This window comes from Bombus affinis, chromosome 9 (genome assembly GCF_024516045.1).
Source record: "Bombus affinis isolate iyBomAffi1 chromosome 9, iyBomAffi1.2, whole genome shotgun sequence".
NCBI lineage: Eukaryota > Metazoa > Arthropoda > Insecta > Hymenoptera > Apidae > Bombus > Bombus affinis.
In genome coordinates, this window is record NC_066352.1 from 15,437,432 (window position 1) to 15,459,838 (window position 22,407).

The 22,407-nt window shown below is 49.8% G+C and overlaps 1 protein-coding gene across 7 annotated transcripts in view; it reads right to left on the minus strand.

The window, feature by feature from the left end:
• Nucleotides 1-1,028: 1,028 nt before the first annotated feature.
• LOC126920502 (homeotic protein spalt-major-like) overlaps nucleotides 1,029-22,407 on the minus strand; it is a 73,401-nt gene continuing 52,022 nt past the window's right edge. For 2 of the 7 annotated variants that reach the window (XM_050730965.1, XM_050730970.1), the window contains exons 2-8: nucleotides 9,820-13,350; nucleotides 8,782-8,915; nucleotides 7,572-7,847; nucleotides 6,862-7,129; nucleotides 6,178-6,326; nucleotides 5,568-5,741; nucleotides 1,029-5,103 (exon numbers count right to left, since the gene is read on the minus strand). In XM_050730965.1, coding sequence (XP_050586922.1) covers nucleotides 4,696-5,103; nucleotides 5,568-5,741; nucleotides 6,178-6,326; nucleotides 6,862-7,129; nucleotides 7,572-7,847; nucleotides 8,782-8,915; nucleotides 9,820-13,350 — 4,940 coding nt within the window. In that variant the 3' untranslated portion in view covers nucleotides 1,029-4,695. Of the gene's footprint in view, nucleotides 5,104-5,567; nucleotides 5,742-6,177; nucleotides 6,327-6,861; nucleotides 7,130-7,571; nucleotides 7,848-8,781; nucleotides 8,916-9,819; nucleotides 13,351-14,259; nucleotides 14,777-15,358; nucleotides 15,605-16,373; nucleotides 17,615-22,407 lie in introns of those variants that run through there. The other 5 variants (XM_050730971.1, XM_050730966.1, XM_050730969.1 and 2 more) reach the window with 5 other exon arrangements.

The window sequence follows — 22,407 nt, forward strand, 5'->3', positions numbered from 1 at the left end:
TTCGGTTTACAGAATTGTTCGAATTGAAACTGGCGCTGGTTCTTGGAGATGACTTTGATCGCGATCAACGACACATTTCGAGCAAGGTCTTTGGAAATTTTCTAATAACTACGCCGATCTCGTTAAACGATACCGCAATACCCAAAAGCTAGCGAACTAGTGGTCGGTGCACCGAGATATCGATCGTAACGGAGGAAATTATAGATAAACAGAGGACGGCGATATAGGGAAAAGACAAAGTCAACCTAGCCGATTCGTAGGAATATCGTACGTGCGCTATAGACATTCCAAGGAGACTTTAAATACAGAAAACTCACGCGCACCTAATAAACGATAATTACTAGGCAGTACACGCGGTTATTTTCGCAGAAATGTCACTCGTTTCGACGACACAAGCAGAAATAAAAGTTGAAACGTTTACGCGTAAATCCAAAGTCAAGCTATGTGACGAACGTTCTTCCGGCAAATTCTGGTTAATGAAAAAGAAAAAGAAAAATAAAGAGAAGAAAAAGAAAAAGAGAAGAGAAAGAATAATATTTTCCATCGAGTTTAAGATTTTTTATAATTAATGCATCGTCTACCCGTTCGTCGGTAACGCGAAAATAGGATGTTTAGATGGTAAGGCATTTTACGAAAAGCGCGTTCGGTTTCATAGTCTATGAAATTATTGACTACGTACCTCGTCGGTGACATACTCAACGCGTATCGGTGGCGATTATCGCGTCTAGTAGTCAGTCGGTTTCCATTGAAATTGCAGACGGGCGTCTATTCATTCCTACTCTACGATATGGTAGTTATCGCTGCAACTGCTACAATATCGACAGTCGGTACGATAGGGACGGATACGTTGGTATACAAGCTAGTCGGGAAAGTAGAGCGCGAACGAACGTAAATTTGAAATTGCGGAACTTTTCACTTTGCGAATACGAATCGTCGCGAGCATGAAAAGTACTTTTGCAGGTCGCGATGCGAATTGGCGTTTAACGATTTTCACGTAGAAAAACGAAAATGAAAACACCGGATGCAACTCGTTCTCATAATAATTGTTTATTGTTGAAGTGATATAGATATAATGATCCGTAACGTAATTCAACTACAATGAGACAAGTTGCGTAACTAGCAAGATTCGTGTTTATACATGGATTATACAATATGTACAGAAAACCTAAGATCGTACAAGCAATACTTTGTTTTGGACAACTTCACAGGACTTGCGATCGGGGAATAGCTGCCAGCCTTTCCGTGCCCCCTTTCCCATCTTTTCTTTTCTTTTCCTTTTACTTTTTTCCTTTTTTCTTTTTTCTCGTCCATTCCTTAATTTAAAAACGACCATTGTGCAAGCACGCGAAACATCTGCACTCGTGAAACTAGTAAACGTTCCACTTAACTTACGAAACATTTCTAATAGCACACTAACGACTTACATCCACTTCTCTAACCCGACATTTTCGCCTTTTATACTTATCGTGTGTTTGTTATTTACAACGGTATCTATATACACGTATATATGTATACGATAGTCACTGTGAAAGGAGACTTTTTGATTGTTTCCCTAAACACTACCTTTTACACTCTCGAGCGCTCTCTTCTAGTATTAATCCTAGTATCGTTTTCTCCTTTTCCTTTCTAACTCGAATATACATGTAATTTCGGTTTCTTCTTCTTCTTCTTCTTCTTCTTCTTGCTTCGTTTTGTCTTCTCATTGTTCCGGGATGAATCGACAATCATTATCGGACCGTGTTTCTTTATAAAAGGAGCGATAAATTATCGCAGTTAATTTCTTTTATCGTGGATTCGCGCGACCAACGATTACTATCGTAAAATAAACGCATAACCGCCGTACGGATGGACGCGTATGTTTATCGAGATGGTTTTCAACGAATTTCACAACGAACGTAAGAAACGAAATACTGCTAAAGGCAGGTGGATTCGACCGTCTGCCAGTGACGGTCGACCGTGAATCGATTCCATTTCGCGAGCCATATTTTCAGAAACACATTTACGCGAGAACGTTAAACGAACATTCGTACCCTTTGTTCTTTCGGTTGCTCGTTCCACGCGCTCCTCGTACAAATCTGTCCGCTTTGTTCCCGATGATCGAAGCCGTTAGTTTCCTTTTACACGCGGATGGAACGAGATTTCATCGAATTACCGAATCGTTATCGAGAAATACGAAAACAGAGAGAAATTATATCTTTCGAATATATTTTCTCCTTTCAATTCGTTGAAAAGGTTAATTCTGTTAAAATATATATTTTATTTCCACCGTTACACAGTATCTGCGTATGTTCGTAGGAAACTTTCGTCCGAAATTCGCCAAGCATTTCTATCTAACGTCCTCGATCGTAATAATTAGTCGTTTTCCGAAATTCTTGATCAACGTATAGCCACCGTGGAGACCCGGTGACCGCGACACCGCGATACACCGTCGCTCCTGTTATTATCCTCTCGTTTTGCAACCAGAGTTGTCGAATCGACGGAGTTCTTAAAAAGTTACGTCTAAGCTAGTTAAAAATCAGATAAATTACGTAAAGTGCTTAATGGACACACGTATGCAGCATTGCTATCGTTACTTTTTACACGTTTCTTTACATGCGTATCGTATCTCATCTATTATTAGTATTTTTATTTATTTATCTATCCTCTGCTCGCATTTAACGATTAAACGCGAGAACATACAGGAAAGCCATTATACGCGAGAGTATTAACTTTTCGAGTACGAAGGAACGCGATCGATCGCGCACGGTCCACGACGTATGCCTGTTCGATCGCCTCGCGTCGTATTCGCATCGTATTCGATACATTTCTTCCCAACGTACGATTACCGATAACAAATAATTTCTTCAAATTCCCGTTCATTTTCGTCACGCGGCCTTTCTAAACGACTCTTCGTTACCACTGAGCTCGCGTAATATCCATTTCCAACCCTTGCTCGCTTTCCTAACAAACACACGTTCGGACCAAGCGACATTATCCGGATAACTCTTCGAGAATCCCAGCGTACAAAATAATATCGCTTGTCCCGGTTTAGCTTTTTCCATCCAGCGATCCACCACATTGCTCTCTTCTCTAAATACTTACGATCTTTCACGTTCGATGACAAATCAGGTAAAAAGCGTAAACAAATTTTTATATAAACTTTACCAAGGTTACTCGGTAACTTTATCAAACCGTTTAAATCTGTCTGTTTATCTTAATTCGATCGTCGATAGATCATCGTCGGAAGTTATGCAACGTAGTAACGATACTTATCTTCGATATGAAGAAATTAGAAGAAAGAGGAAGACCAGTCTCGTGGATTCCGTATAAACGCGCGTGCAATCATAGGTGTCCGATAACACAGCATCGATTCTACGCGTAACGACGCATCGTTGACCGAGAAAGAATCGCAGCTCGACCGAAAGGGCGGTTGAACGAGGTGTTGGACCTAGGAAAACACTCGAGATCGATGGGTATCGGGGGAACGCGAAACGACGTCGGCTGTCTTTCCGTATAAAATAACGACGGGACACGTTGGCGGTGCGCGCTGTACATCCGGTGTAAATAATAATACTATGATACAAAGTATAAGTACATTGGTTTAAATGATTGCAGGCTGCTCCTCTCATATCACAGCGAGGGTGCTGCCGGGCCCGCTTCGAAACTCCTAAAAACGCCGTTCTCTCGGAGGAAAAAAAGACAAAAGAAAAAAGAAGAAAGAAAAGAAATGGAAAAAAAAAAGAAGAAACGAGAAAGAAAGCGACGCATGTACTCGCACGTGTATACAACTCATACCTCTTCGCATCGATACAATATTTATATATATATATATCATCTTCTTTCTTTATGTATATATTTATATCTTCCTGTACGGGATATCTCGTATAACCGGTGGTTGTACCTCGAACATTCTTATTTTCGTCTACGAAATAAAGTCAAATGCTGAAAAGAGATCGGCTCGAGATTCTAATCGACACCGAAATTTTGAAATGGACGACGACGCGCGTTTTAACCTCCGCGTTGCATCGCGTACGAGAAGCACAACGTTCGGAGGTGGTATCGATCAGACAATATACCCCGTATAGGCGCATTTTATAATAATAACGTACGATAACTCTAAGTGAGGTGACCACCACTGTCGCGTATGGACGGTCAGAGTGTGGAGGGCCAGGACGTCGCGGCGCCACGTGTCTTGCGGCCCTCGTGGACTCAGTCTAGGCACCGCGTCCGTCGTCCCTCGTGCGAAAGCACGTGACGCGGGGAAGAGTTCTCAAGAGGGACCCGGTTATCGAAGTTCATGCTCCTTCCAAGGTCCTCTCGATCGCGTTTAAGACTAGTGTGACAATAGGAACATGGTATCTGCTCTGGCTCTGGGGATCAAGAAAGATATGTCGTCGGACGTTCCACACGTCCGAGTTTTTCGGCTCGCGAAATGCACTGAAACACTACTTCCGGCTCCATATAAACGTCTCGTTGCTCTCTCTCTCTCTCTCTCTCTCTCTCTCTCTCTCTCTCTCTCTCGTTCTCTCCCGCTCTCGCTCTCTCTCCCTCTCCCTCTCTCTCTCTCTCTCTCTCTCTCTCTCTCTCTCTCTCTCTCTCTCTCTCTCGTTCTTTCTCGCTCTCTCTGTCTCTATGTCTGTATGACAGCCAGGACGGAGTTCAGTCACCGAAAACGTGAAGCCTCGAGGAAGAAGGATATGTGTCGTTGACGGAGGTTCACGTGGCCAGTCCTTCACCCCTGGCCGCCGCGGGCGGCGGAAGTCGAGCCGAAGGTGGAGTCGAGTTGCCGTCCGACCTGGTCGGCGGCTCCCTGTCGAAATGATGCTGAAGAGCGTCCCCTGTCCACGAGGACACGTTCGCGCTGCTCTGATTGCTTCCGTTGGAACTTGGCGTGCCTGGCGAGTGGGAGGGCGACGGCGTTTGAAATAGCATGGACCCAGACGGTATCGAGGACTTGCCGTCGAGCAGCGGCCCGTTACTGTTCGCTGCCACCATCGGTTGCTTGTCCAGGGGGAAGCCAGCTCCAGCCGCGTACACCGAGCCGAATAATCCAGCGTACTTGCCAGCGGCCACCGAGTGACTCGGTAGACCGTTGTTGCTTTGAATCACCGAGATCTCGTTCAGCTGTAAGCAACGCGCGCCCCACCGGTTAGTTTTGTTCGGCGGCAATCGAACGGAATTACGAAACTACGAAGGAGGCGAAAGAAAGAACGATCGCAGACTCTAGATATCTTTTTTAGATCGCGCGTATTTTCGTATCGTTGGAGAAAAAGTACAATTACGGTTTTTTCTGTCGCGGTATCCGGTCGTTTAGTGGCACTTTGTCCGGCGTTATTCTTCGGGTAGTTAGCTTTTAGTTGGTAATGCACGGGCAGGTTAAGACGCGCGACTATCCCGTTTATCGAAATCTGATCGATCCCGTCTTCGTGCTTTTCTCCGCGCGTTCAAAGAGCCAACGAGTAGTCGATGCAGCCGTACCGTTCGATTCCTCCAATCCTCCTCGATATTATCGAAATGCTAACGATCAAGGCGAACGAACGAGATGGAAATCTGTCTTCGCGATAGGAAATTTTCAAATAATCGCTCACCTTCTGCTGCACGCCGTTAAGGAATGGCGCGGGTAGATACGGATAGAAAAGATCCGGCCGACGCTGCAGAAACTCCGAGTCCTTGGGAGTGATGGGTAGGGGAGGCAGATCCAGGGACATTCGACGACCTCGTCGAGAAGCTCCGTTGGTCCACATATGAGTACCCATGTGTACCTACGATCAGAAGAAGCGAAACCTCCAGTCAACGCGACTGTTAACGATCTTCTTCGGTGTCGCTGATCTTTCATCGAGCTTTCCAGTATCTTTCTGTTTCGTTCCTGTACGTTACGCGTCAGCGTTAGTACAAGCGGTAGCAGCTAGCTGATGTTAGTGAATAAACTCGAAGAATCCAGAGACACGGGGATAACGGGATAGCGGACAGAGAAGAGAGACAGGAAAACTGACGGACAACAGAGAGAGAGAGTAACGGAAAGAGACAGAAATAGAAAGAAAGAGAGAGAGAGAGAGAGAGAGAGAGACATATATATATATATATATATATATAGAGAGAGAGAGAGAGAGAGACAGAGACAGAGAGTGAGAATGAGAGTGATAGTGTGAGTGAGAGAGACAGACAGACGGAGAGAAACAGGAAAAATGATGCGTATACCTTGAGATTGCCCTTGGTGGTGAAGGCCTTCTGGCAGACGGTGCATCGGAACGGTTTGTCGCCTGTATGAGTTCTCATATGGATCTGCAGCGCCGAAGATGAGGAGAAATTCTTATTGCAAATCTGGCACAAGTGTTTGCTCGGCACGCCTGCAAATACACACACAGAGTTTCGCTGAACAGACCCTGACGCAAGTTTAACGAAGTTTCTCAAGCTTGTCTCTTTTCTTCGAGAGAGAGAGAGAGAGAGAGAGAGAGAGTGAGAGTGAGAGAGAGAGAGAGAGAGAGAGAGAGAGGAGGGAGATAGATAAATAGAGATAGATAGATAGATAGATAGATAGATAGATAGATAGATGAGAGAGAGAGTTTTATCTCGGAAAAATTATCCGTTCGCGGGCGAGATTCAGGACGGAAGACGAAAGAAAGGAGAAACGAAAGAGAAAGCGAAGCAACCTGTCGGCAGGGAAGAGAGCGCGTGATGCGGACGGAAGCGCGAGCGAAGCTGGTGTATATATGTGAAACAGCGGTGGCGGCTACTTTCGCGTTTCGATCGAAGCTCGACGGCGATCTCTGGTAGCGAGAAACAGTCGAACCTGGCAAGCGAAGCCTCTTGGATCGTTCGAACTGTGCTCGATGAAGAAGCAGACCGATCAAACGCTTTTCAACCGGTTTCCAAGCTACTTACTGGCTGGTCTCTTTGGTGCTGGCAGCTCCCCCTCTGGCGGCGATCTCTTCACAGCGATGCTTTGTTCCATCGAAGTCGGAGGCATCGGTGGAGGAGGCGGTGGGGGCGGTGGCGGCGGCGGCGGTAAACTCGAATCTTCCGTGCACATCGGACTTCTCGAGGTTTCGTGCTCCTGAGATTGCTGTTGGTGTTGTTGCTTCGAGTCACTGAACAAATGCGGCGGCATGTCGCGGATCTTGTGAGTCAGCATGTGCTGCTTCATGTTCCCCTGTGTGAGAGAAAACATTGTTCGGTTACATCGTCACGAACCAGACAGCTTCGAGTTCAATCACTTCATCGATCACACCACTCTGCATAATTTCTCGCGATTCGACGTCGTATCGCTTTTCAACATTTCCTTACTTAGACAAATATTTTCTATAGGTTATTCGGACAAAAGGAACAATCACAAATTCGAAGGCTTTTTCAATTAGTCGACTGGCCCAAATTGGGTCGACGTTCTATACGCTCGTCTTGCCAGGAAAAAAACAAGAAAGAAGAAAGAGGAAAGAAGAAAGAAGAAAGAAGAAAAAAGAGAGAAGAGAGAAGAGAGAAGAGAGAAGAGAGAAGAAAGGAGGAAAGAGAAAATGAATGGCGTAAGGTCGAACGAAGAATACATAGTGGTGTTATCATAATTGTTGTTTCATTGTCAAAATGCAGCAGGCTCTTACCAGGAGGCCGTGCGCCGAGGGTAGAAGTCCGAGGGCGGGCGACATCAGCGGGGGTAGGCGGATGGCAGGATAGACAGGCGTCAGCCCCCGCCCCCCTCCGGCTCCTTTCCGCCCCCGGTTCTTCCGATCCTCAGGTCGCCGCCGCCGCCTGCGTTTCGCTTTTTCTCGACTACTGGCGCACGCTGATCCAAATTGAGGATCGGGTGAAGTGATCGAACTGTTAGCGGGCAACGGTTGAGACGCACAGATGCATGCTTGCTGCCCGGAACCATCGTTCTGAAAGTATCGTAGAAAAAACAAAGATACAGAGCTGGCCAAACCTGAACCGACTGGCGCGATTTGCATCGTGATTTTCTATTTTTTTACGATTATCGATTCGTCGTTCGAGTTTCCGTTAATACGTTAATTCGGATATATCGCATTAGTCATCCATTTCCCTCTCTAAAAGCAACAAAGCGTAAGCGTTCGCCGCGAAGGAATCGCGCAACTGAATCGCCGACTCGCGTGTATCTTTCTTAAATGTGCTATTAGTCGTAGCGTTGATCGATATGATATAGCGTTACTTTTACATCGATTCGTACATATCGGCAGACAGAGAGCAATCCGATGCACTCGAAACGCGTCTAACGGATTGCCACGAGACGCGTTCACTTACAACTACGAAAATCCTCCCTTCGTGTACAAATGTTTCTTCGCGTTCTTCCTTTCGTTCAATTCTTTTCCTCATATTCCCATATTCATTTATAAGGGCCGATCGCGTAATTAAAATAACAAAAACATTTATACGAATTTAAACGCCACAGAATTACTACGGCTAACTCGCTAACGATTCTTCCATTTTCACGAGACTTTGAATTAAGCGTTCCGAGTTGTTCTCGTACCGTGAAGCGTTCGAGTCGTTCAAAGAGAGTCAAACTGGAAATTTTTCTAGCGAATAAGTGCAAATGGTTGCTGCAACGTGGCAAAAAGTCCGTCATAACCTTTAAATCTCAACGATTTAAATCTCAAGCGAAGAAAAACGATTAGGAAAGAATACCGGAAGAGTAGAATAGATTTACAGGTTATTAGGAACGAGGCGATCGTATTCGATCGATTCGATTCGTCGCACGATTCCTCTCGACGTTCGTTTGGCGAGCAGCAAACAATTCTCGGAATGAGCGCGTTCAATTCCATCGTCCCGATCCCATCGAACGTAAGAAAGTTACGTTACCTTTGTGGAAAAGCCTCTGTCGCATATGCTGCATTTGAAAGGTCGTTCCTTCGTGTGGCTCCGGTAATGAATCTCCAGCGCGGAGTTGCACGCAAATGTCTTGTAGCAGATATTACACGTGGTGTTTCCACGCACTGTAACAGATCGTACTTCTTTACAATTGCTTCCCGACACCTTCACACGCTTCTACCGTCCGTGAAAGCAATTTGTAACCGCGATTCGACTCTCGTAAACTATCCGTCACGAACGCGAAAGACAGAAGAGAGAGACAGAGAGAGAGAGGGGGGGGAGAAAGAGAGAGGGGGTGTGAGAGAGAGAGAGAGAGTGACAGAGCGACAGAGAGAGAGAGAGAGAGAGAGAGAGAACAGGCTCTAATCTAATCGTCAAAACGCGCGAGCGAACGCCAGCCGAGAACGGCCGCTGGCGAACGCGAGCCTCCGGAACTCGAAGCCGATCGTTATCCCCGTGCCGTAGCTGCTCCGAGAACAACGTTAGACTCGCTTGGTCTTCTTCGACGGAAGGAGTGAAATGAATCGTACAGGCAACAATCCGTTCTTTGCAAAGAAATTTATTTATTTACTTATCAAATGTCCATAGTTTCGATCCTTTCTTACGCAAAAAAGGAATACAACAACTGATATTTGTGCACGCAAGTTTTGTATCTAGTCTATCCGTAATTTTCCTTCTTCTTTTTTTCTTATTTTTACGTCGAAGAGTGTGATTCAAATTAAGAGAGAGCGCGCGAGAGAGAGAGAGAGAGAGATAGATGGAGAGAGAGAGAGAGAGAGAGAGATAGAGAGAGAGAGAGAGAGAGAGAGAGAGAGAAATCATAGGTGTTCAAAGAGATAATAAAAAGAGTGTCAAGCGGGAGGGTAGGAGTGCTAGGTCCGGCTACACCACAAGTAGGATACGTCGATATACAGCTTGGATAAAGGTGGACGAATCAGTCAGACTGGCGGTGAGGATCGGTGAATCGTGTCAGATCGATCGGGAGGTGTAGCAGGAACTGCAGCTCGCCCTGATGCTAGCAGCGCCTACCTGCTGGCCCTCCGACAGCCAGGCCGAGCGGGTTGTAGGTGGACGTAGCAGCCAACACGGCTGACGTGGTCAGGGAAGCCAAGGGCCCGGCGGCGCCGCTTCCAGGAGTCACGGCGTTTATCGAGCTGACGCTGTTTATGCTCGACGAACCGATGCTGCTGGTAGACGGCGACGATGAGACCGCTTGCAGCAGGCCTGCGAACATGCCGAACGGATGCGGATGGTGGGTGGTGGTTTGCGGAGGTGGCGTTGGCACCGACGCCACCGAGGTCGGAGTGGACGATGCCCGAGGCGTCAAATCCAACGGCGCGCCAGCATTCGGCGGACTGTTGCTCTTCTCGCTGCCGTTGTAACGGTGAAACGGCGGCGACCTGGCGGCGTTTCCTATCGTCGACGCGGCTGTCGTCGTGATCGTTCGCACCTGATTCTCGAGAGCGGCCAACGAGGTCGAGAAGCTGGGCAAAGACACGTCCTTGTGATCGTTTTCTTCGCTTTCGCGGTCCTGTTCGTCCTCTAGGTCACCGTGACTCGCGTCGCGATTGCATCTCTCGTCCTCCTCTCTACGATCGTCCTCCTCGTCCTCCTGGTCGTCCGCTTCCTCGCTGTGCTCCTCCGCGTACCTTGCCTGATGCTGTTGCTGCTGCTGTTGCTGCTGCTGTTGCTGTTGCTGCTGATTTTGTTGCTGCTGTTGCTGCTGATGCTGTTGTTGCTGATGATGCTGCTGTTGAGGCTCGTCCTTCGCGTCGATGTCGTTTTCCTGAGCCTGTCTCTCCAGCTGTTGGCGAGTTGGAGGAAAGCTTAACGGGAATCCAGGTCCCGCGGGGTGAATCGGTGGAAAGCCTTGAGGAAGGAACGACGCCAACGGATGGTGCGGATAACCCGGCGGGAACTCGTTCACCTCGCCGGCTTGAATTTGCTCCGGACTGAGCTCCGTCGGCTCGCCGGTGTGCAATCGTATGTGCTGCTGAAGCACCAACGCGTTGGTAAATTTCTTGTGACAAACGGGGCACTGATGCAACATTCTGAGCGGCGGTTTCGCCCTGTGCACGCCCATGTGAGTCTTTAGGTTACCCTTGGTGGTAAACGCCCGGCCGCAGATCTTGCACTTGAACGGACGTTCGCCCGTGTGAGTCCTGTAATGCATCTGCAGCGCGCTCTTGCAGGACAGCACACGGTGGCAGATAACGCACTGGTTAGGATCGGTCAGCTTGTGCTCGATGTTGTCGACCAACTGCTGCAACTTGGACGTTTCCGAGGTCTTGGTTATCTCGATCAAACTTTCCCAGGAGTTGTCGTTGCTGCCCGGCCGTGGCAACAGACTGGAATAGATAGCCGGATCCTTGGCCGGATCGATCATCTCGTTGGTAGAGACGGCGGTGGACGCGTTTACGGCTGGTGGTGCGGCGTGATGGGGTATTTGATGGTGCGCCGGTGGCCCTGGGAACAGAATTCCCGCGAACGATGTTTGAAGGCTTCCACTGCTCGCGCTACTACTCGCAGGGGAGGCGCCGGGGTACGCGACAACGTGTTGCGGCAAACGATTGATGGTTCCACGACCGGACAAATTTTCCGGCTGCTCCTCGATCTCTTCGTCTACTTCCATGTCGCCGTCTCCCTCCAGTCGACCGCTCATCTTACTGTCCATGCTACAGTCTTCGTAAGTCTGCGGTTGAGAGGGTGGATTGACGGAGGATTGGGGTGAATTTAAATACCGTCTGGTCGTCTCCTCGAAATCCTCGCTCTCCTCCTCCGTGGGCTCCTCGGCCTCCTCCGGCTCTTTCTTCGGCGTTATCCTCTCGGTCGGTTCCTGGCTCATAGATCGTTGCTGTCGCTGGTATTGTTCCTGCATAGGCGATCGTTGCTCCAGCTTCATCTCGTCCCTCTGCTCGAGCTGCTGCTTTTGATGATGATGATGTTGTTGTTGTTGTTGTTGTTGTTGTTGTTGTTGGTTGTGGTGGTGATGGTGGTGATGGTGATTGTCGTGAAAGGAATGACGAGAATTGGACACGACCGCGGGGGAATGTGGCGAGGTGGTCGGGGCAGTGGTAACGGGCTTGCTCAGGTTCTCCGGCACGTCCTGATCGTCCCGATGAGCGACAACCGGCGATCTGTACAAGGGTGGCATACCGGGAAGGGCTAAACTGAGCGGCAAGGGCGGCTGAGGAGGTAAGAAACCGTGCGCTGCCGCCGGGTGAAAAGAGGGATGGTGAGAAGGTGGTGGCGGCGGCGGTGACGGCATCGGTCTCTGACCGGAGGCGATTTGTTGTAGCAAGGGTGGGTGGTACTTGTCCAGGTGTTCCGGAACGGGATTCGGGTTCATCTTAACATGTGGAAACTTGGCCGTATGCCTCTGGAAGTGGACCTTCAGGTTCCCTTTCGTGGTGAAGCGGCTGCCGCAGACGTTGCATTTAAAGGGTCGCTCACCTGTGTGCGATCGTATGTGGATCTGAAGCGCCGAGTCGCTGCCGAACACCTTGCCGCAATACCGACATCGGTGCTTGAAGAATGGCTCGCCGCGACCGCTACCGGACTTTGAATCGTACGGGGAGAGACGGGAGCCTTTTCCACCCCTGAACGCCAGCTCGTCGGCCAGGTTATTCGCCAAAAGTCCCTGGCTCGCGTTGTCCAGCACCTCCTGCGCTCTCTTCTGCAGCATCTCCAGGGTGTTTGGCTCGTGCAACGGTGGCGGATCGGTGTTGGTTATGATGGACGAAGCTAGGGAAGAACTGATCGAACAGAGAGGCGGTATCTGATGAGACATCGGCATCTGGCTACTGGTACTGGTAGTCGAGGTCGTGCCGGTCGCGTTCGACGAGACCAACGGGATATTCAACGGGGACGCGCTGCTGGTCGGCGTGGGTCTTTCCTGAGCCAGGTTCGGCGTCACGGGAGCCGGCGAGGTTTGCCGATGACTCGGTGGACGCGACGACGGAGGCGACGTTAGGCTCGACAAAGGTTTAGGCTGGATGATCGGCGACGGAGATATCTCCTTGGTATCCGACGGCTCACCCGGGCCTTGCTGTTGCACCGACTGATTGTGCGTGATGGACAGTTGCTGCTGCAGTTGGCTGATCAGCTGCAGTTGAAACACTTGCTGATGTTGCAAGGTGTACAGGGTGCTTTGAAGCAACGCCAAGTCCTGCAGAGCGGCCTCGCTGTCCGCGCCTCCGGCCAACGCCGTCGCCGCGAACTGTGCCACCGCCACTTTCGTGTTCTGCAGAGCTTCCAGGGTGACGTGACTAGTTCCAGCGGGCGGGAACAGGCTGCCAGCGGCGCCACCTTCTACGAAATTGTTGTTGTTCTCCGCATCCTGCCTGTGATGCATCTGCTTGCGCGACCCTTCCTCGTCGTCCTCTTGCTCGTCCTGCTCGTCCACGCCTTCCTCTTCATCCTCCTCCAAAGCGTCTTCCTGATCCTTGTCGTCCTCCACGCCCTGATGGCACCTGGATGCCGTGAGGTCCACCGCTTCGTCTCCGCCGACTCCTCCACCGCCACTCTCCTCGCCATCCGACGTAAACTCATTTTCTTCACCTGCAATACACACGTGACACCGCGATTAGCTTTTAGCCGTTAGTTTCTTTCCAACGTTAAATATCCTACGAATATTCTATATTATTTCGTTGCTACTGGAACTGCGCGTAGAAACTTGTATCTTTTTCTATGTACGGCGACGAGGAAGAGACATAGAAGTCAGATCGAGCTACTTTCCGTGTAGCGAGGACGACATCAACGCGAAGAAATCGTGCCAAAGTATCATCTGTATTCAACGTTCGAATCGTTTGTGCGTATCGCACTAATGACGAAAAAAAAAAAGATATATATAAAATACATATAAGTACGTATATACAATATATACAAAGCATCGGTCGTTCGAGATAGCGTGTGTCGCGTGAATTTCAAGTAGACAGTTCAGCGCGTTACCGATGCAGCGAGGAGCATTCGACGAACCAACTTTACATACGTATTAAGTAAGACGAGTAGGGGTATATGGTACGCGTGGAAGCGCTGCACGATGCATCTTCCTTATTCCAACTCTAATCATCGATCCGGAAGGTTCAAACATGTACATGCTTCTCGCGGGAGAAACTTGGTTGGTCGTACAATTTTCACAGCGTATGAGAAACGAGAATATGCGCGACGAGTTTCGTCGTTAAAGACGCGAATGTCCAAGACCTGGATTTTCATGCTCGACAACTGGAACGGATTGGTAAGAAGGTGTTGGGCACCGAGCAAAACGTTTTATCGTTCGTACGTGACGAGTATGACGAATAGCTTATCGATCGATCGGGCTGAATCGATTACAAATCTCGATTGACAACGCCATTTTGCTACGAACGATAGAGGAAAATTGAGTTTAAAAAAAAAAAAAAAAAAAAAGGAAAGAAATTTTCTAGATAGCCTACAACGATAGTTTGAATATTTTACAAGCGTTTTACGTACTCTAGGTCGGTCGAGCTTGCAGCTTGCAACATAGACACGTGAGAAGGTAAACGTTCGTCGTATCGAGTCCGATTCGAATCGTTCGATCGATCCAAGGATTTCGCAATACCGAGAATTTGTACGTTTCAATTCGATAAGAAGAGAGAATAGGAAAGTAACGAACGCCGGCAACTGGAACCAGTTTAACGGTCGAAGATGAAAGCTCATAAGGTTTCGCTTCACGATTAAAGCGAACGCTCGCCAAGGCTGGAACGGGCCGAACGCTTGGCAGGTCGGCGCGTCATATTTAAAATGTACGGTGTCGCGGTGAAACCGAGGCAGAATGATTAATCGGATTCGTTCCGATTTTATTTACCACCCAGGCTTACCGACACCGGATAGAAGATGGCGTTCGTAGGATCGGCGGGCACGATTTTTCGTTCTCGAAAACGGCAACACGAAAAATATAACGGGTACAAACGAAAGGAAAACAGCGGCAGAGGAGCCCGTGACGATAAACTCGATGGAGAGAGAGAGAGAGAGGATCATGCACGTTCGCGTCGATGATAAGAAACGACGCCGCGGCGATTAGTATTCCGGAGCGCGGCGCGCGAACCCCACACCGCTGGAAACTTTTAATACGCGCACCGGGTCCAATGAAAAATGGAAATCGCTCGATTACTATTCCCGACGGACCAGTCGGACCCGTTCGAATCGCACCAGTTACAACGTTTCATTCGCCACCCGATGTAACCATCCACTAGAAAACTCTGCAACCTGCAACTCGAACAACTTTCCATCACTCGTAGTACGCGAGACGAACTTTTCTCGAACGGGGAAAACGTAGAATGAAACGTGCAACGTGATCTTCTCTGTGACGGGAAAGAGAGGGAGAGGGAGAGGGAGAGGGAGAGGGAGGAAGATGGTGAGGAGAGTGGGGGAATCGGGGAGGGAGCATAGGGACCAGAGGGACCGGAGGGGCCGGAGAGGCCGGAGAGGTCAGCGGGGCCAGAGGGGCCAGAGTGGCCAGAGGGGCCGGAGAGGCGGACAGAGAGAGGGCGAATTTGCGGGAAGTCGTCGGCGCGGCGTGGAGATGCGTTCAAGGTCAACGGTTGCGTACCGGAAAATCGCGCGCACGAGAGTCTGGAGGATCGGCAGATGCCCTGCTTGACGCCGCGGCATTCGAGGCGGCGCGTGATGCTCCATCTCATGAGCTGCATGATTCCACGGGTTCGCGGAGCAGGAAGCTCGTGCGTGGCGCCGACTCGCGGAGGCGCGTGAAAGTTGCGCTGCGTTTCGGCCGGACGTCCGCGCGTCGAACGATGTCATCCGGCAAGGACGAGAGAGAACCGACTGATCGCTTGGTAAAGAGCCGGCCTGGGCGTAGGTAGCGTCGCGTCGCGCAACGTCACGCGTCACCCTTTCCCCCACCCTGTCCTCCCGCGCTCACCCCCACTAGCTGGCCCTCCCTCCACCGCGCGCAAGCCTCTATACATACGCACGGTTATGACAAGGAAGGCGGCGCGGTTCATAAATCAGGGGGTAAGAGGCGGGGCCTCGCCGAACCACTCAGCGCCCGGTTATTAATTATCATACAGAGGGAACCCCTTCCTCGCCGGTTCCACCTACGCCGAACCGACTTCCGGATCTACGGTTTCGTTGCGTGCGAACCGGCCACCGGGGTCGTACGTTGCACGCGTCCGCTTTTCATTTCGCTAGCCGCGAGCCCAGTCTCTCGGTTGCCTCGGGCAGGCAGGCGGGGGCGGCGGCGGCGGCAGCGCAGTGCGAGACGATGCCGCTCGTCGAATAGACTCCCTTTGGTCCTCTGGAATGCGTCTAGAGTCTAGACGTCTCTCCTTTCTTCTTTTCTTTCTCTTTTCTTCCTCTTTTCCTTCTCATTTCTCTCTCTCTCTCTCTCTCTCTCTCTCTCTCTCTCTCTGCTCTTCCACTTTTATTTCTCTTTTATTTCTCTTTTCTTCCACAGGCGATTCTCGATTCGAACACGGCACTAAAGATTCGAGAATCTGGCGGTGAAAAAGGAGCCACGTATACTTTGCTTGGAGAAATGCTTCTGAGACGGAGGTGCTTAAAATAACGGGAAGACAGATTGCTACTTATCGACGCCTTCTTCGTACCTCTGACGTTTCTCCATCGTTTCGTTATCTTCCGGTTAGTCTCGAGATTCTCGGAATAGTCAATGGATACGACCTTTTACAAATTATTCCAGTCTTGTTTTGTTTTGTTTCTTTTGGTTTTTTTTTTTTTTTTTTTTTTGTTTAACCAGAAATTGCGTAGCATTTTCTAGTTTGCTAGTCGCGATCGACGCAAATATCCACTTTCCATTTTCATCGACGACCGATCGATTCAAATTATTTTCATCTTCGATTGTCCTCGAAGCGGCAACAAGATAACCGTGCCATTAGGCCTGCGGCGTGCTGCTTTCGCTTTAAACCAGCAACCACGTCCTTCGAAAAAGCTGTCCGATAAATTTATCTCGATATTTGCCGATAGCGTCGAACAGCGTCGAAGGAACAACGATGCTCGAATTTAAAGGAAACCGACTTCTCACCGTTGGATACCGTTTTACTCGAGAAACGGAAAGCTCGTTTTATCGTTTGTCTCTTCGATTCTTTGCAAACGTATTTAGTTTCGTGTAATTTCATAAGCAGCGACGAACGACGGTCGACGATTTGGGCACGAGACAACGCGTGACAAATCGAAGATCGACGACCAGACACGAGAGTCTGAATTTCCTATGAATTAATCGGCAGGTAACAGGCTTCACACGGGCGACGAACGAAAGCAGACTGGCTAGAGCGTAGTAGCTTTTCGAACAAAGAAACAGCTGGGCGCGTGGAACGCAACGACTCGATAGAACCTTACTGGATTATCTATACCGGTCATAAAATAGCTTTAATTCGATTACTCGTTATCGGGCGCGAACACCGGTATTTCGTACGGCTTCGTCAACAGCTTTCGACCTCTCGAACACCATCTACCAGCTCGCTTTACCGTTCAAACGTTACACGCTTCACCATCTCGAGAACAGTTTCGCTTCTACGTTCGATTCGTCTCTTTCCAAATGCCTAAAATTAACCCTCGTCGTATACGATAAGCTCGATTACCGATAATCATCGAACAATTCTTACTGTTTGGCAAACATAAATTACGCGACATCGTATCTTAAGAATACGCAAGGAATTTAGAGAAACGTATATTACAAATTACGCGCACTTTTTGCGCAATTTGCACAATTATCAATTTCTCGAGTAAAAGATCGCCTGGTGCAAATTGTCCGCGACTACGACGTCCTCGGTTTCAATTCTATATCCAGAGAAATCCGAAACTGTCGGTGAAATCAACTTGCATCGTTATCATTCCCGAAGTAACGAAAATCAACTCGATGAAACGCCATTGAGAAAAACGATTGCAGGAATAAATCGGGGGGAACGTATGGCAACGAGGAGAGCGCAGGTGGTTGCAGCAGGGGTTCGAACGTGATTCTTTGCTTGGACGGGCAACTTTCTGCAGGTCAAAAGTACGCGCAGGCCTTCGGCCAGTGGTTACGCAACCTTCTGTTCAACTGTCTCGGCCCGTGCCGCGAACGACCGAGCGACTTTTGTCCAACGAACCAACAACCTTGGGCCTCGGCCGGATGATTTACGCTCGGCAGTAAATCATAAACCGGAGGAAAGCCGCGCTCCAACGGAGGCTAACGAGTCCCCGGGCTCCGCGACAATGCGAAAATGGGTCGGAAGTCATAATTCACGTCGAAGGACTAGCAGGAGCAGCAGCAGCAGCAGCAGCAGCAATAGGAGCAGTAGCAACAGCAGCAACGGTAGCGTCAGTAGTTATTCCGCTTCCTTTAACCGAAGAGTATAAACATTTCGCATGGAACAAACTACGAATTTGCTTGGAGGAACACACTGATAAACGGTTCCTCTCCGACAGGGCCAGAGCGGATAGCTAACGCCTTGCAACCTGGAAGACACTTCCTGTCCGGGGAAATCTTCGATCTCTCCGCTGACGAGGTTCCTTGAAATTTACGGCCACTGCTACACGGCTTGCTGCACAGGCTAATTTTCCGTCTGTTGTGGTTAATTTCGCGGATGCATCGAACGATGCGTCTTACGTTCTACGAGATGGATATCGATCGACATAGATCCTATAGAGACGGAGATTCGTGATCGGTTCCAGCTGTAACTCTATTCCTAGACCGGATATAGAAACGCGGACCGTAGGATAGAGGCAGCAAGAAGACGAGAAAGCAAAGAAGCGGTTTTTCCAGGAAGCAAAGGGGTTGGTGCATCCTGTGGAGTACAAGGTCGCGGGACAAAGGAGGCCGATCGATAAAAGCAGCGAGCGAAGAATCGTTGCGGGGGTCGTTGCTCGCCCTCTCTCTCTCTCTCTCTCTCTCTCTCTCTCTCCTCTCTCTCCCTCTCCACCGTCCTCGCTCCCTCCCTCTGCCTTCCTCTGCCTGTGGAGCGTAGAGTCACGGCGCATCGGTGCCGAATACGAAAGGGATTCGTACTCGTAGTGACGGGGTCGAGTCTCGTTTAAATAAGTTAGCAGCGCGGTTCGGCGCGGCGCCGCGGCACGGCACGACGGTGTGACGGCGTGGCGACGACGAGAGGCGGCGGAGGCGGCGGAAGACAAGAGGGAGGCAGGGAAGAGATAGAGGAGGAATGAGAAATGAACGGGGAAAGAGAGACGCCGAGGGAAATTGCACGTGGCGGGCCGCGATTGGCTCGCACCTGTCTCCTCGGACCGCCCTCCTTTACCCGGGATCGCATGCCTGCGTACCTAATACGCTTTCTTACTCGTTGCATACGCGGCTGCTTGCACCGCGTGCATGTGAATACACACTTTCTCACCGGGGCCAAGGTATTCGTGCCGTGTAATGAACCACCACCGCCCGGTTTGCCTCCTCCGCCTCCCACTCCGCCACTCCGCCACTCTGCCACTCTGCCACTCCGCCGCGCCGAGCCGAGCCGAGCCGATCCGTCGCAGTCGCAATCGCCGTCCCCGGGAGTGGGGTACCGGAACAAGGTGGAGGGGTATGGGAAGGTTTTCCTCGGCTAGCAAAGGACAGACGATAGTACATATTATACTTTTGTGCGGGCCGCGCCGGGGACGGTGGGGGCGGCAGCCAGGCATAGCCGCGGTTGCACACGGTTAATCTATCTCCGGGTAGACACTAAAGCGCAAGATGGAAGTCTCCTTCCATTACGATTGCCATATTTGCAACTCCGAGCCCCCCGTCCAACACCCCGCTCGCGATCTTCGCGACCGGGTTCCCTTTGTTCGCGAGTGACTGCTGTCGGCTCGATGAGTTACGGCCGGATCGTTTTTCTTCTTCGCTGGGGGCTCGATCTTCGCAATGGGATACGTCGCCACAAGGCAGAAGGGGTATTTTACCGCGACCACCGAGTGCCGATTCCTTCGATTCCTTCGATTCCTTCGATTCCTTCCACCGTTAAATGGCAATCGTTTGCTCGTGCAACGGTGGTAGCACAACGATATCGCTACGTGTTTTTCAAAGCACCCGGCGTATAGCCTATACTAATTACGTACGTAGTTAGTTCGTAAGGCCAAGTCCTATAACGTGACAAGCAAATCGGTATATACTTTTTCAATAATGTGTAACACGTATTTCGCTAGTAATTTTTCATCTCTTGGTCGGCGAATTATGCTTTTTAAACTGGATCGGTCTGTAGTAACGAAGTAGCTTTGAAGTTTCACAAGGTAGTTGTTCGATGGGTTGCAGAGAATTTCGCACGGTCCATAAAGAAATCCGAAGAAATCTGCCGACCGCTGGCCTCAAAAGACCAAGCCCATTCGCACAGCTCTTGAATTATCGTAAATCATGCGACACGTGGTTCCTAAGAACGGCATGGCAGAAAGCAACGTAGCCCAGGAGGAGGTCCAACGTCTCCTAGCTGTTCTATAATATTTATCGTTTAAAAGAGATGGGATCGCTGACAAACGAGTTGCGAGTTGACTGTAAAATCGAGCGAACGATATTCTCGTAAGTTGAAAAACACAGCGTGTTGAACGCCTAAAAATATAATGCCTATATATGTATACGTAGTTACGCGTTCGAAATTACGGACAAAGGATAGGTTTATCCCCCCGTTTCTCAACGAACTTTTCGTTTCCCAACAAGCCGATCCATCACCGCCAGGACAAAGTTGCGATAAACTGTACACGCGTATCTTCTCGCGAAACTTTCCGCAGGGTTACGCTCTCGTTCCTTCGGTTGCCTGCTCGTATGAAAAGCCCGATTGCCGGTTCTCTCGGTTAGACACGTTCTCGTTCCTCCTCGTCTCAAATCTCCGACGTTTTCATCGCGCGAGTCTGTAGCTGGAGTTATTGCGATCCGCGTGTTTGTTAGGCGATCAGTAACGCGTTAACCGTGTCGAGGCTTTGTTATCTTCGAACGAAGGCAGCTCAGAAAGAAAAACACCGTCTGCCCGGCATGAAGTAATAAAGAACCTCGCGAGCCGGCGCAGCGCGACGACCTGGCGAAAGAGGCAGGGAGGGAGGTAAGGGGAGGTGGGGCAAGAAGGCGAAGGAGGTGGAGGTGGCCGCGAAAAAGGGGGGTCGAGAGGCAGAGCGAAGATCGTTCGGCGACCTGTTAAGTAACCAGCAGATTTACAGGACTCTATCTTATCGACCAGCCGCGTACACCGTGCCTCGGTCTGTACGCTTATTTATTCGTTTGCAAATGAATAAAGAAGGCCGATCGATGCTCGCGGACCGGAGCTCAGAACGCTACAAGTCGCTGCTATGGATTCCAATCTAGAAGTAGAAGTTGGTCGGGTCTTCGAGCAGAGAGGGCGGGGGGGGGGGGGGGCGCGCGAGTCCAGGTCCGGGCATGTCATACGCGAAACCCTTATCTCGTTCGGGCGAAATCATGATCGTTCCTCGCGCCAACTTCCCCGTGGGACAGCCAGCTACACCAATTCACGGCCGCAACACCGAGTGTGAGAGGGTTTTAATGTTACCGCTGCTCGGACCGGGGAATTTATCGTTATTTGTAATCGCGGCCGGTCGAGTTTCTCGGCGGTTCGCCTTTCGGCGGCCCTCCGGGGCGTACACCCTTTGTGTTGCCCGAGCGATCGCAACTCTCTCCTTCCCTGTCGAACTGCGATCGCGCGGTCCGTGTGCATGCGAATACGCGCGAACCCGTGAACCGCGTGAAAAATCCATCGATATCGACGTACACACCGTACAGACTCGCGGTTAACGCGTTTATCTGCCCAGACGAGGAATCAATTTCGATCTAATCCCGACCAACGGTACTTTGCTCGTCGTGCACTTACACCGCCTCCAACAGACTGGCGTGTACCCGTGTACCTCGAGAGCCAACCAAGACTCGTTTACAATCGATGCTTTCCGTGTTTCTCTGATTTTCGGTACCCTCGGACGTGCTCCCCCAGACTCTACGCGATCGTCAACTTCCGCATCTATTATCTACGTCTGGCAACGTTTATTCGACGATATTTTGATCCATCCAGCTTGTTTGTTCGAAGCAACGAGACATCGGTATCTTCGTCCCCTTTCACTCCCACGGAACTCGTTCCTCCGCTTTTCCCGTATACGCCACGACATCGACATGCTTTCATTTGAAATAGTATTTTCGCTACTTGCGCATCCATCGCTATATATTCCCTGCCTATCTTTAGAATTTTTCCACCAAAGCGTTATTTCCGCTAACCTGTTCCTCGCATGTTCCTCGGACAGAGTTACAAATCTTATTTCCTTCCAATGCTGCTACGTTTATATCGAGCCACATCTACGTTTGCCAAAGTTACGCGAACGTACCGATCGTTGAACGTGCTTTATACGCTGCACCGAAAATTTGTACGCATATTTAAGAAACTACGAGCCGGATACTTATTTCTGTGTTTACATTTTTGCACCTTGAAATTTTAACATAAACGCGCGTATATCCGCATTCCAGCTATAAAGATTAAGCACAGAAGGAAATTTAAAACGATATCCGCCTGTTAATCTGAAACTTTCGGGGGCAGCGACATTTCTTACCGGCACCGGTCTAATAAAGTACCTCGCTGTCATCGTATTTGACTTGGAAGCCTTTGCCGACGGCAACCGCAAACGAAGTCGTAATAATCGTAATAATCGTCGTGGCAATAACGAGCGAAA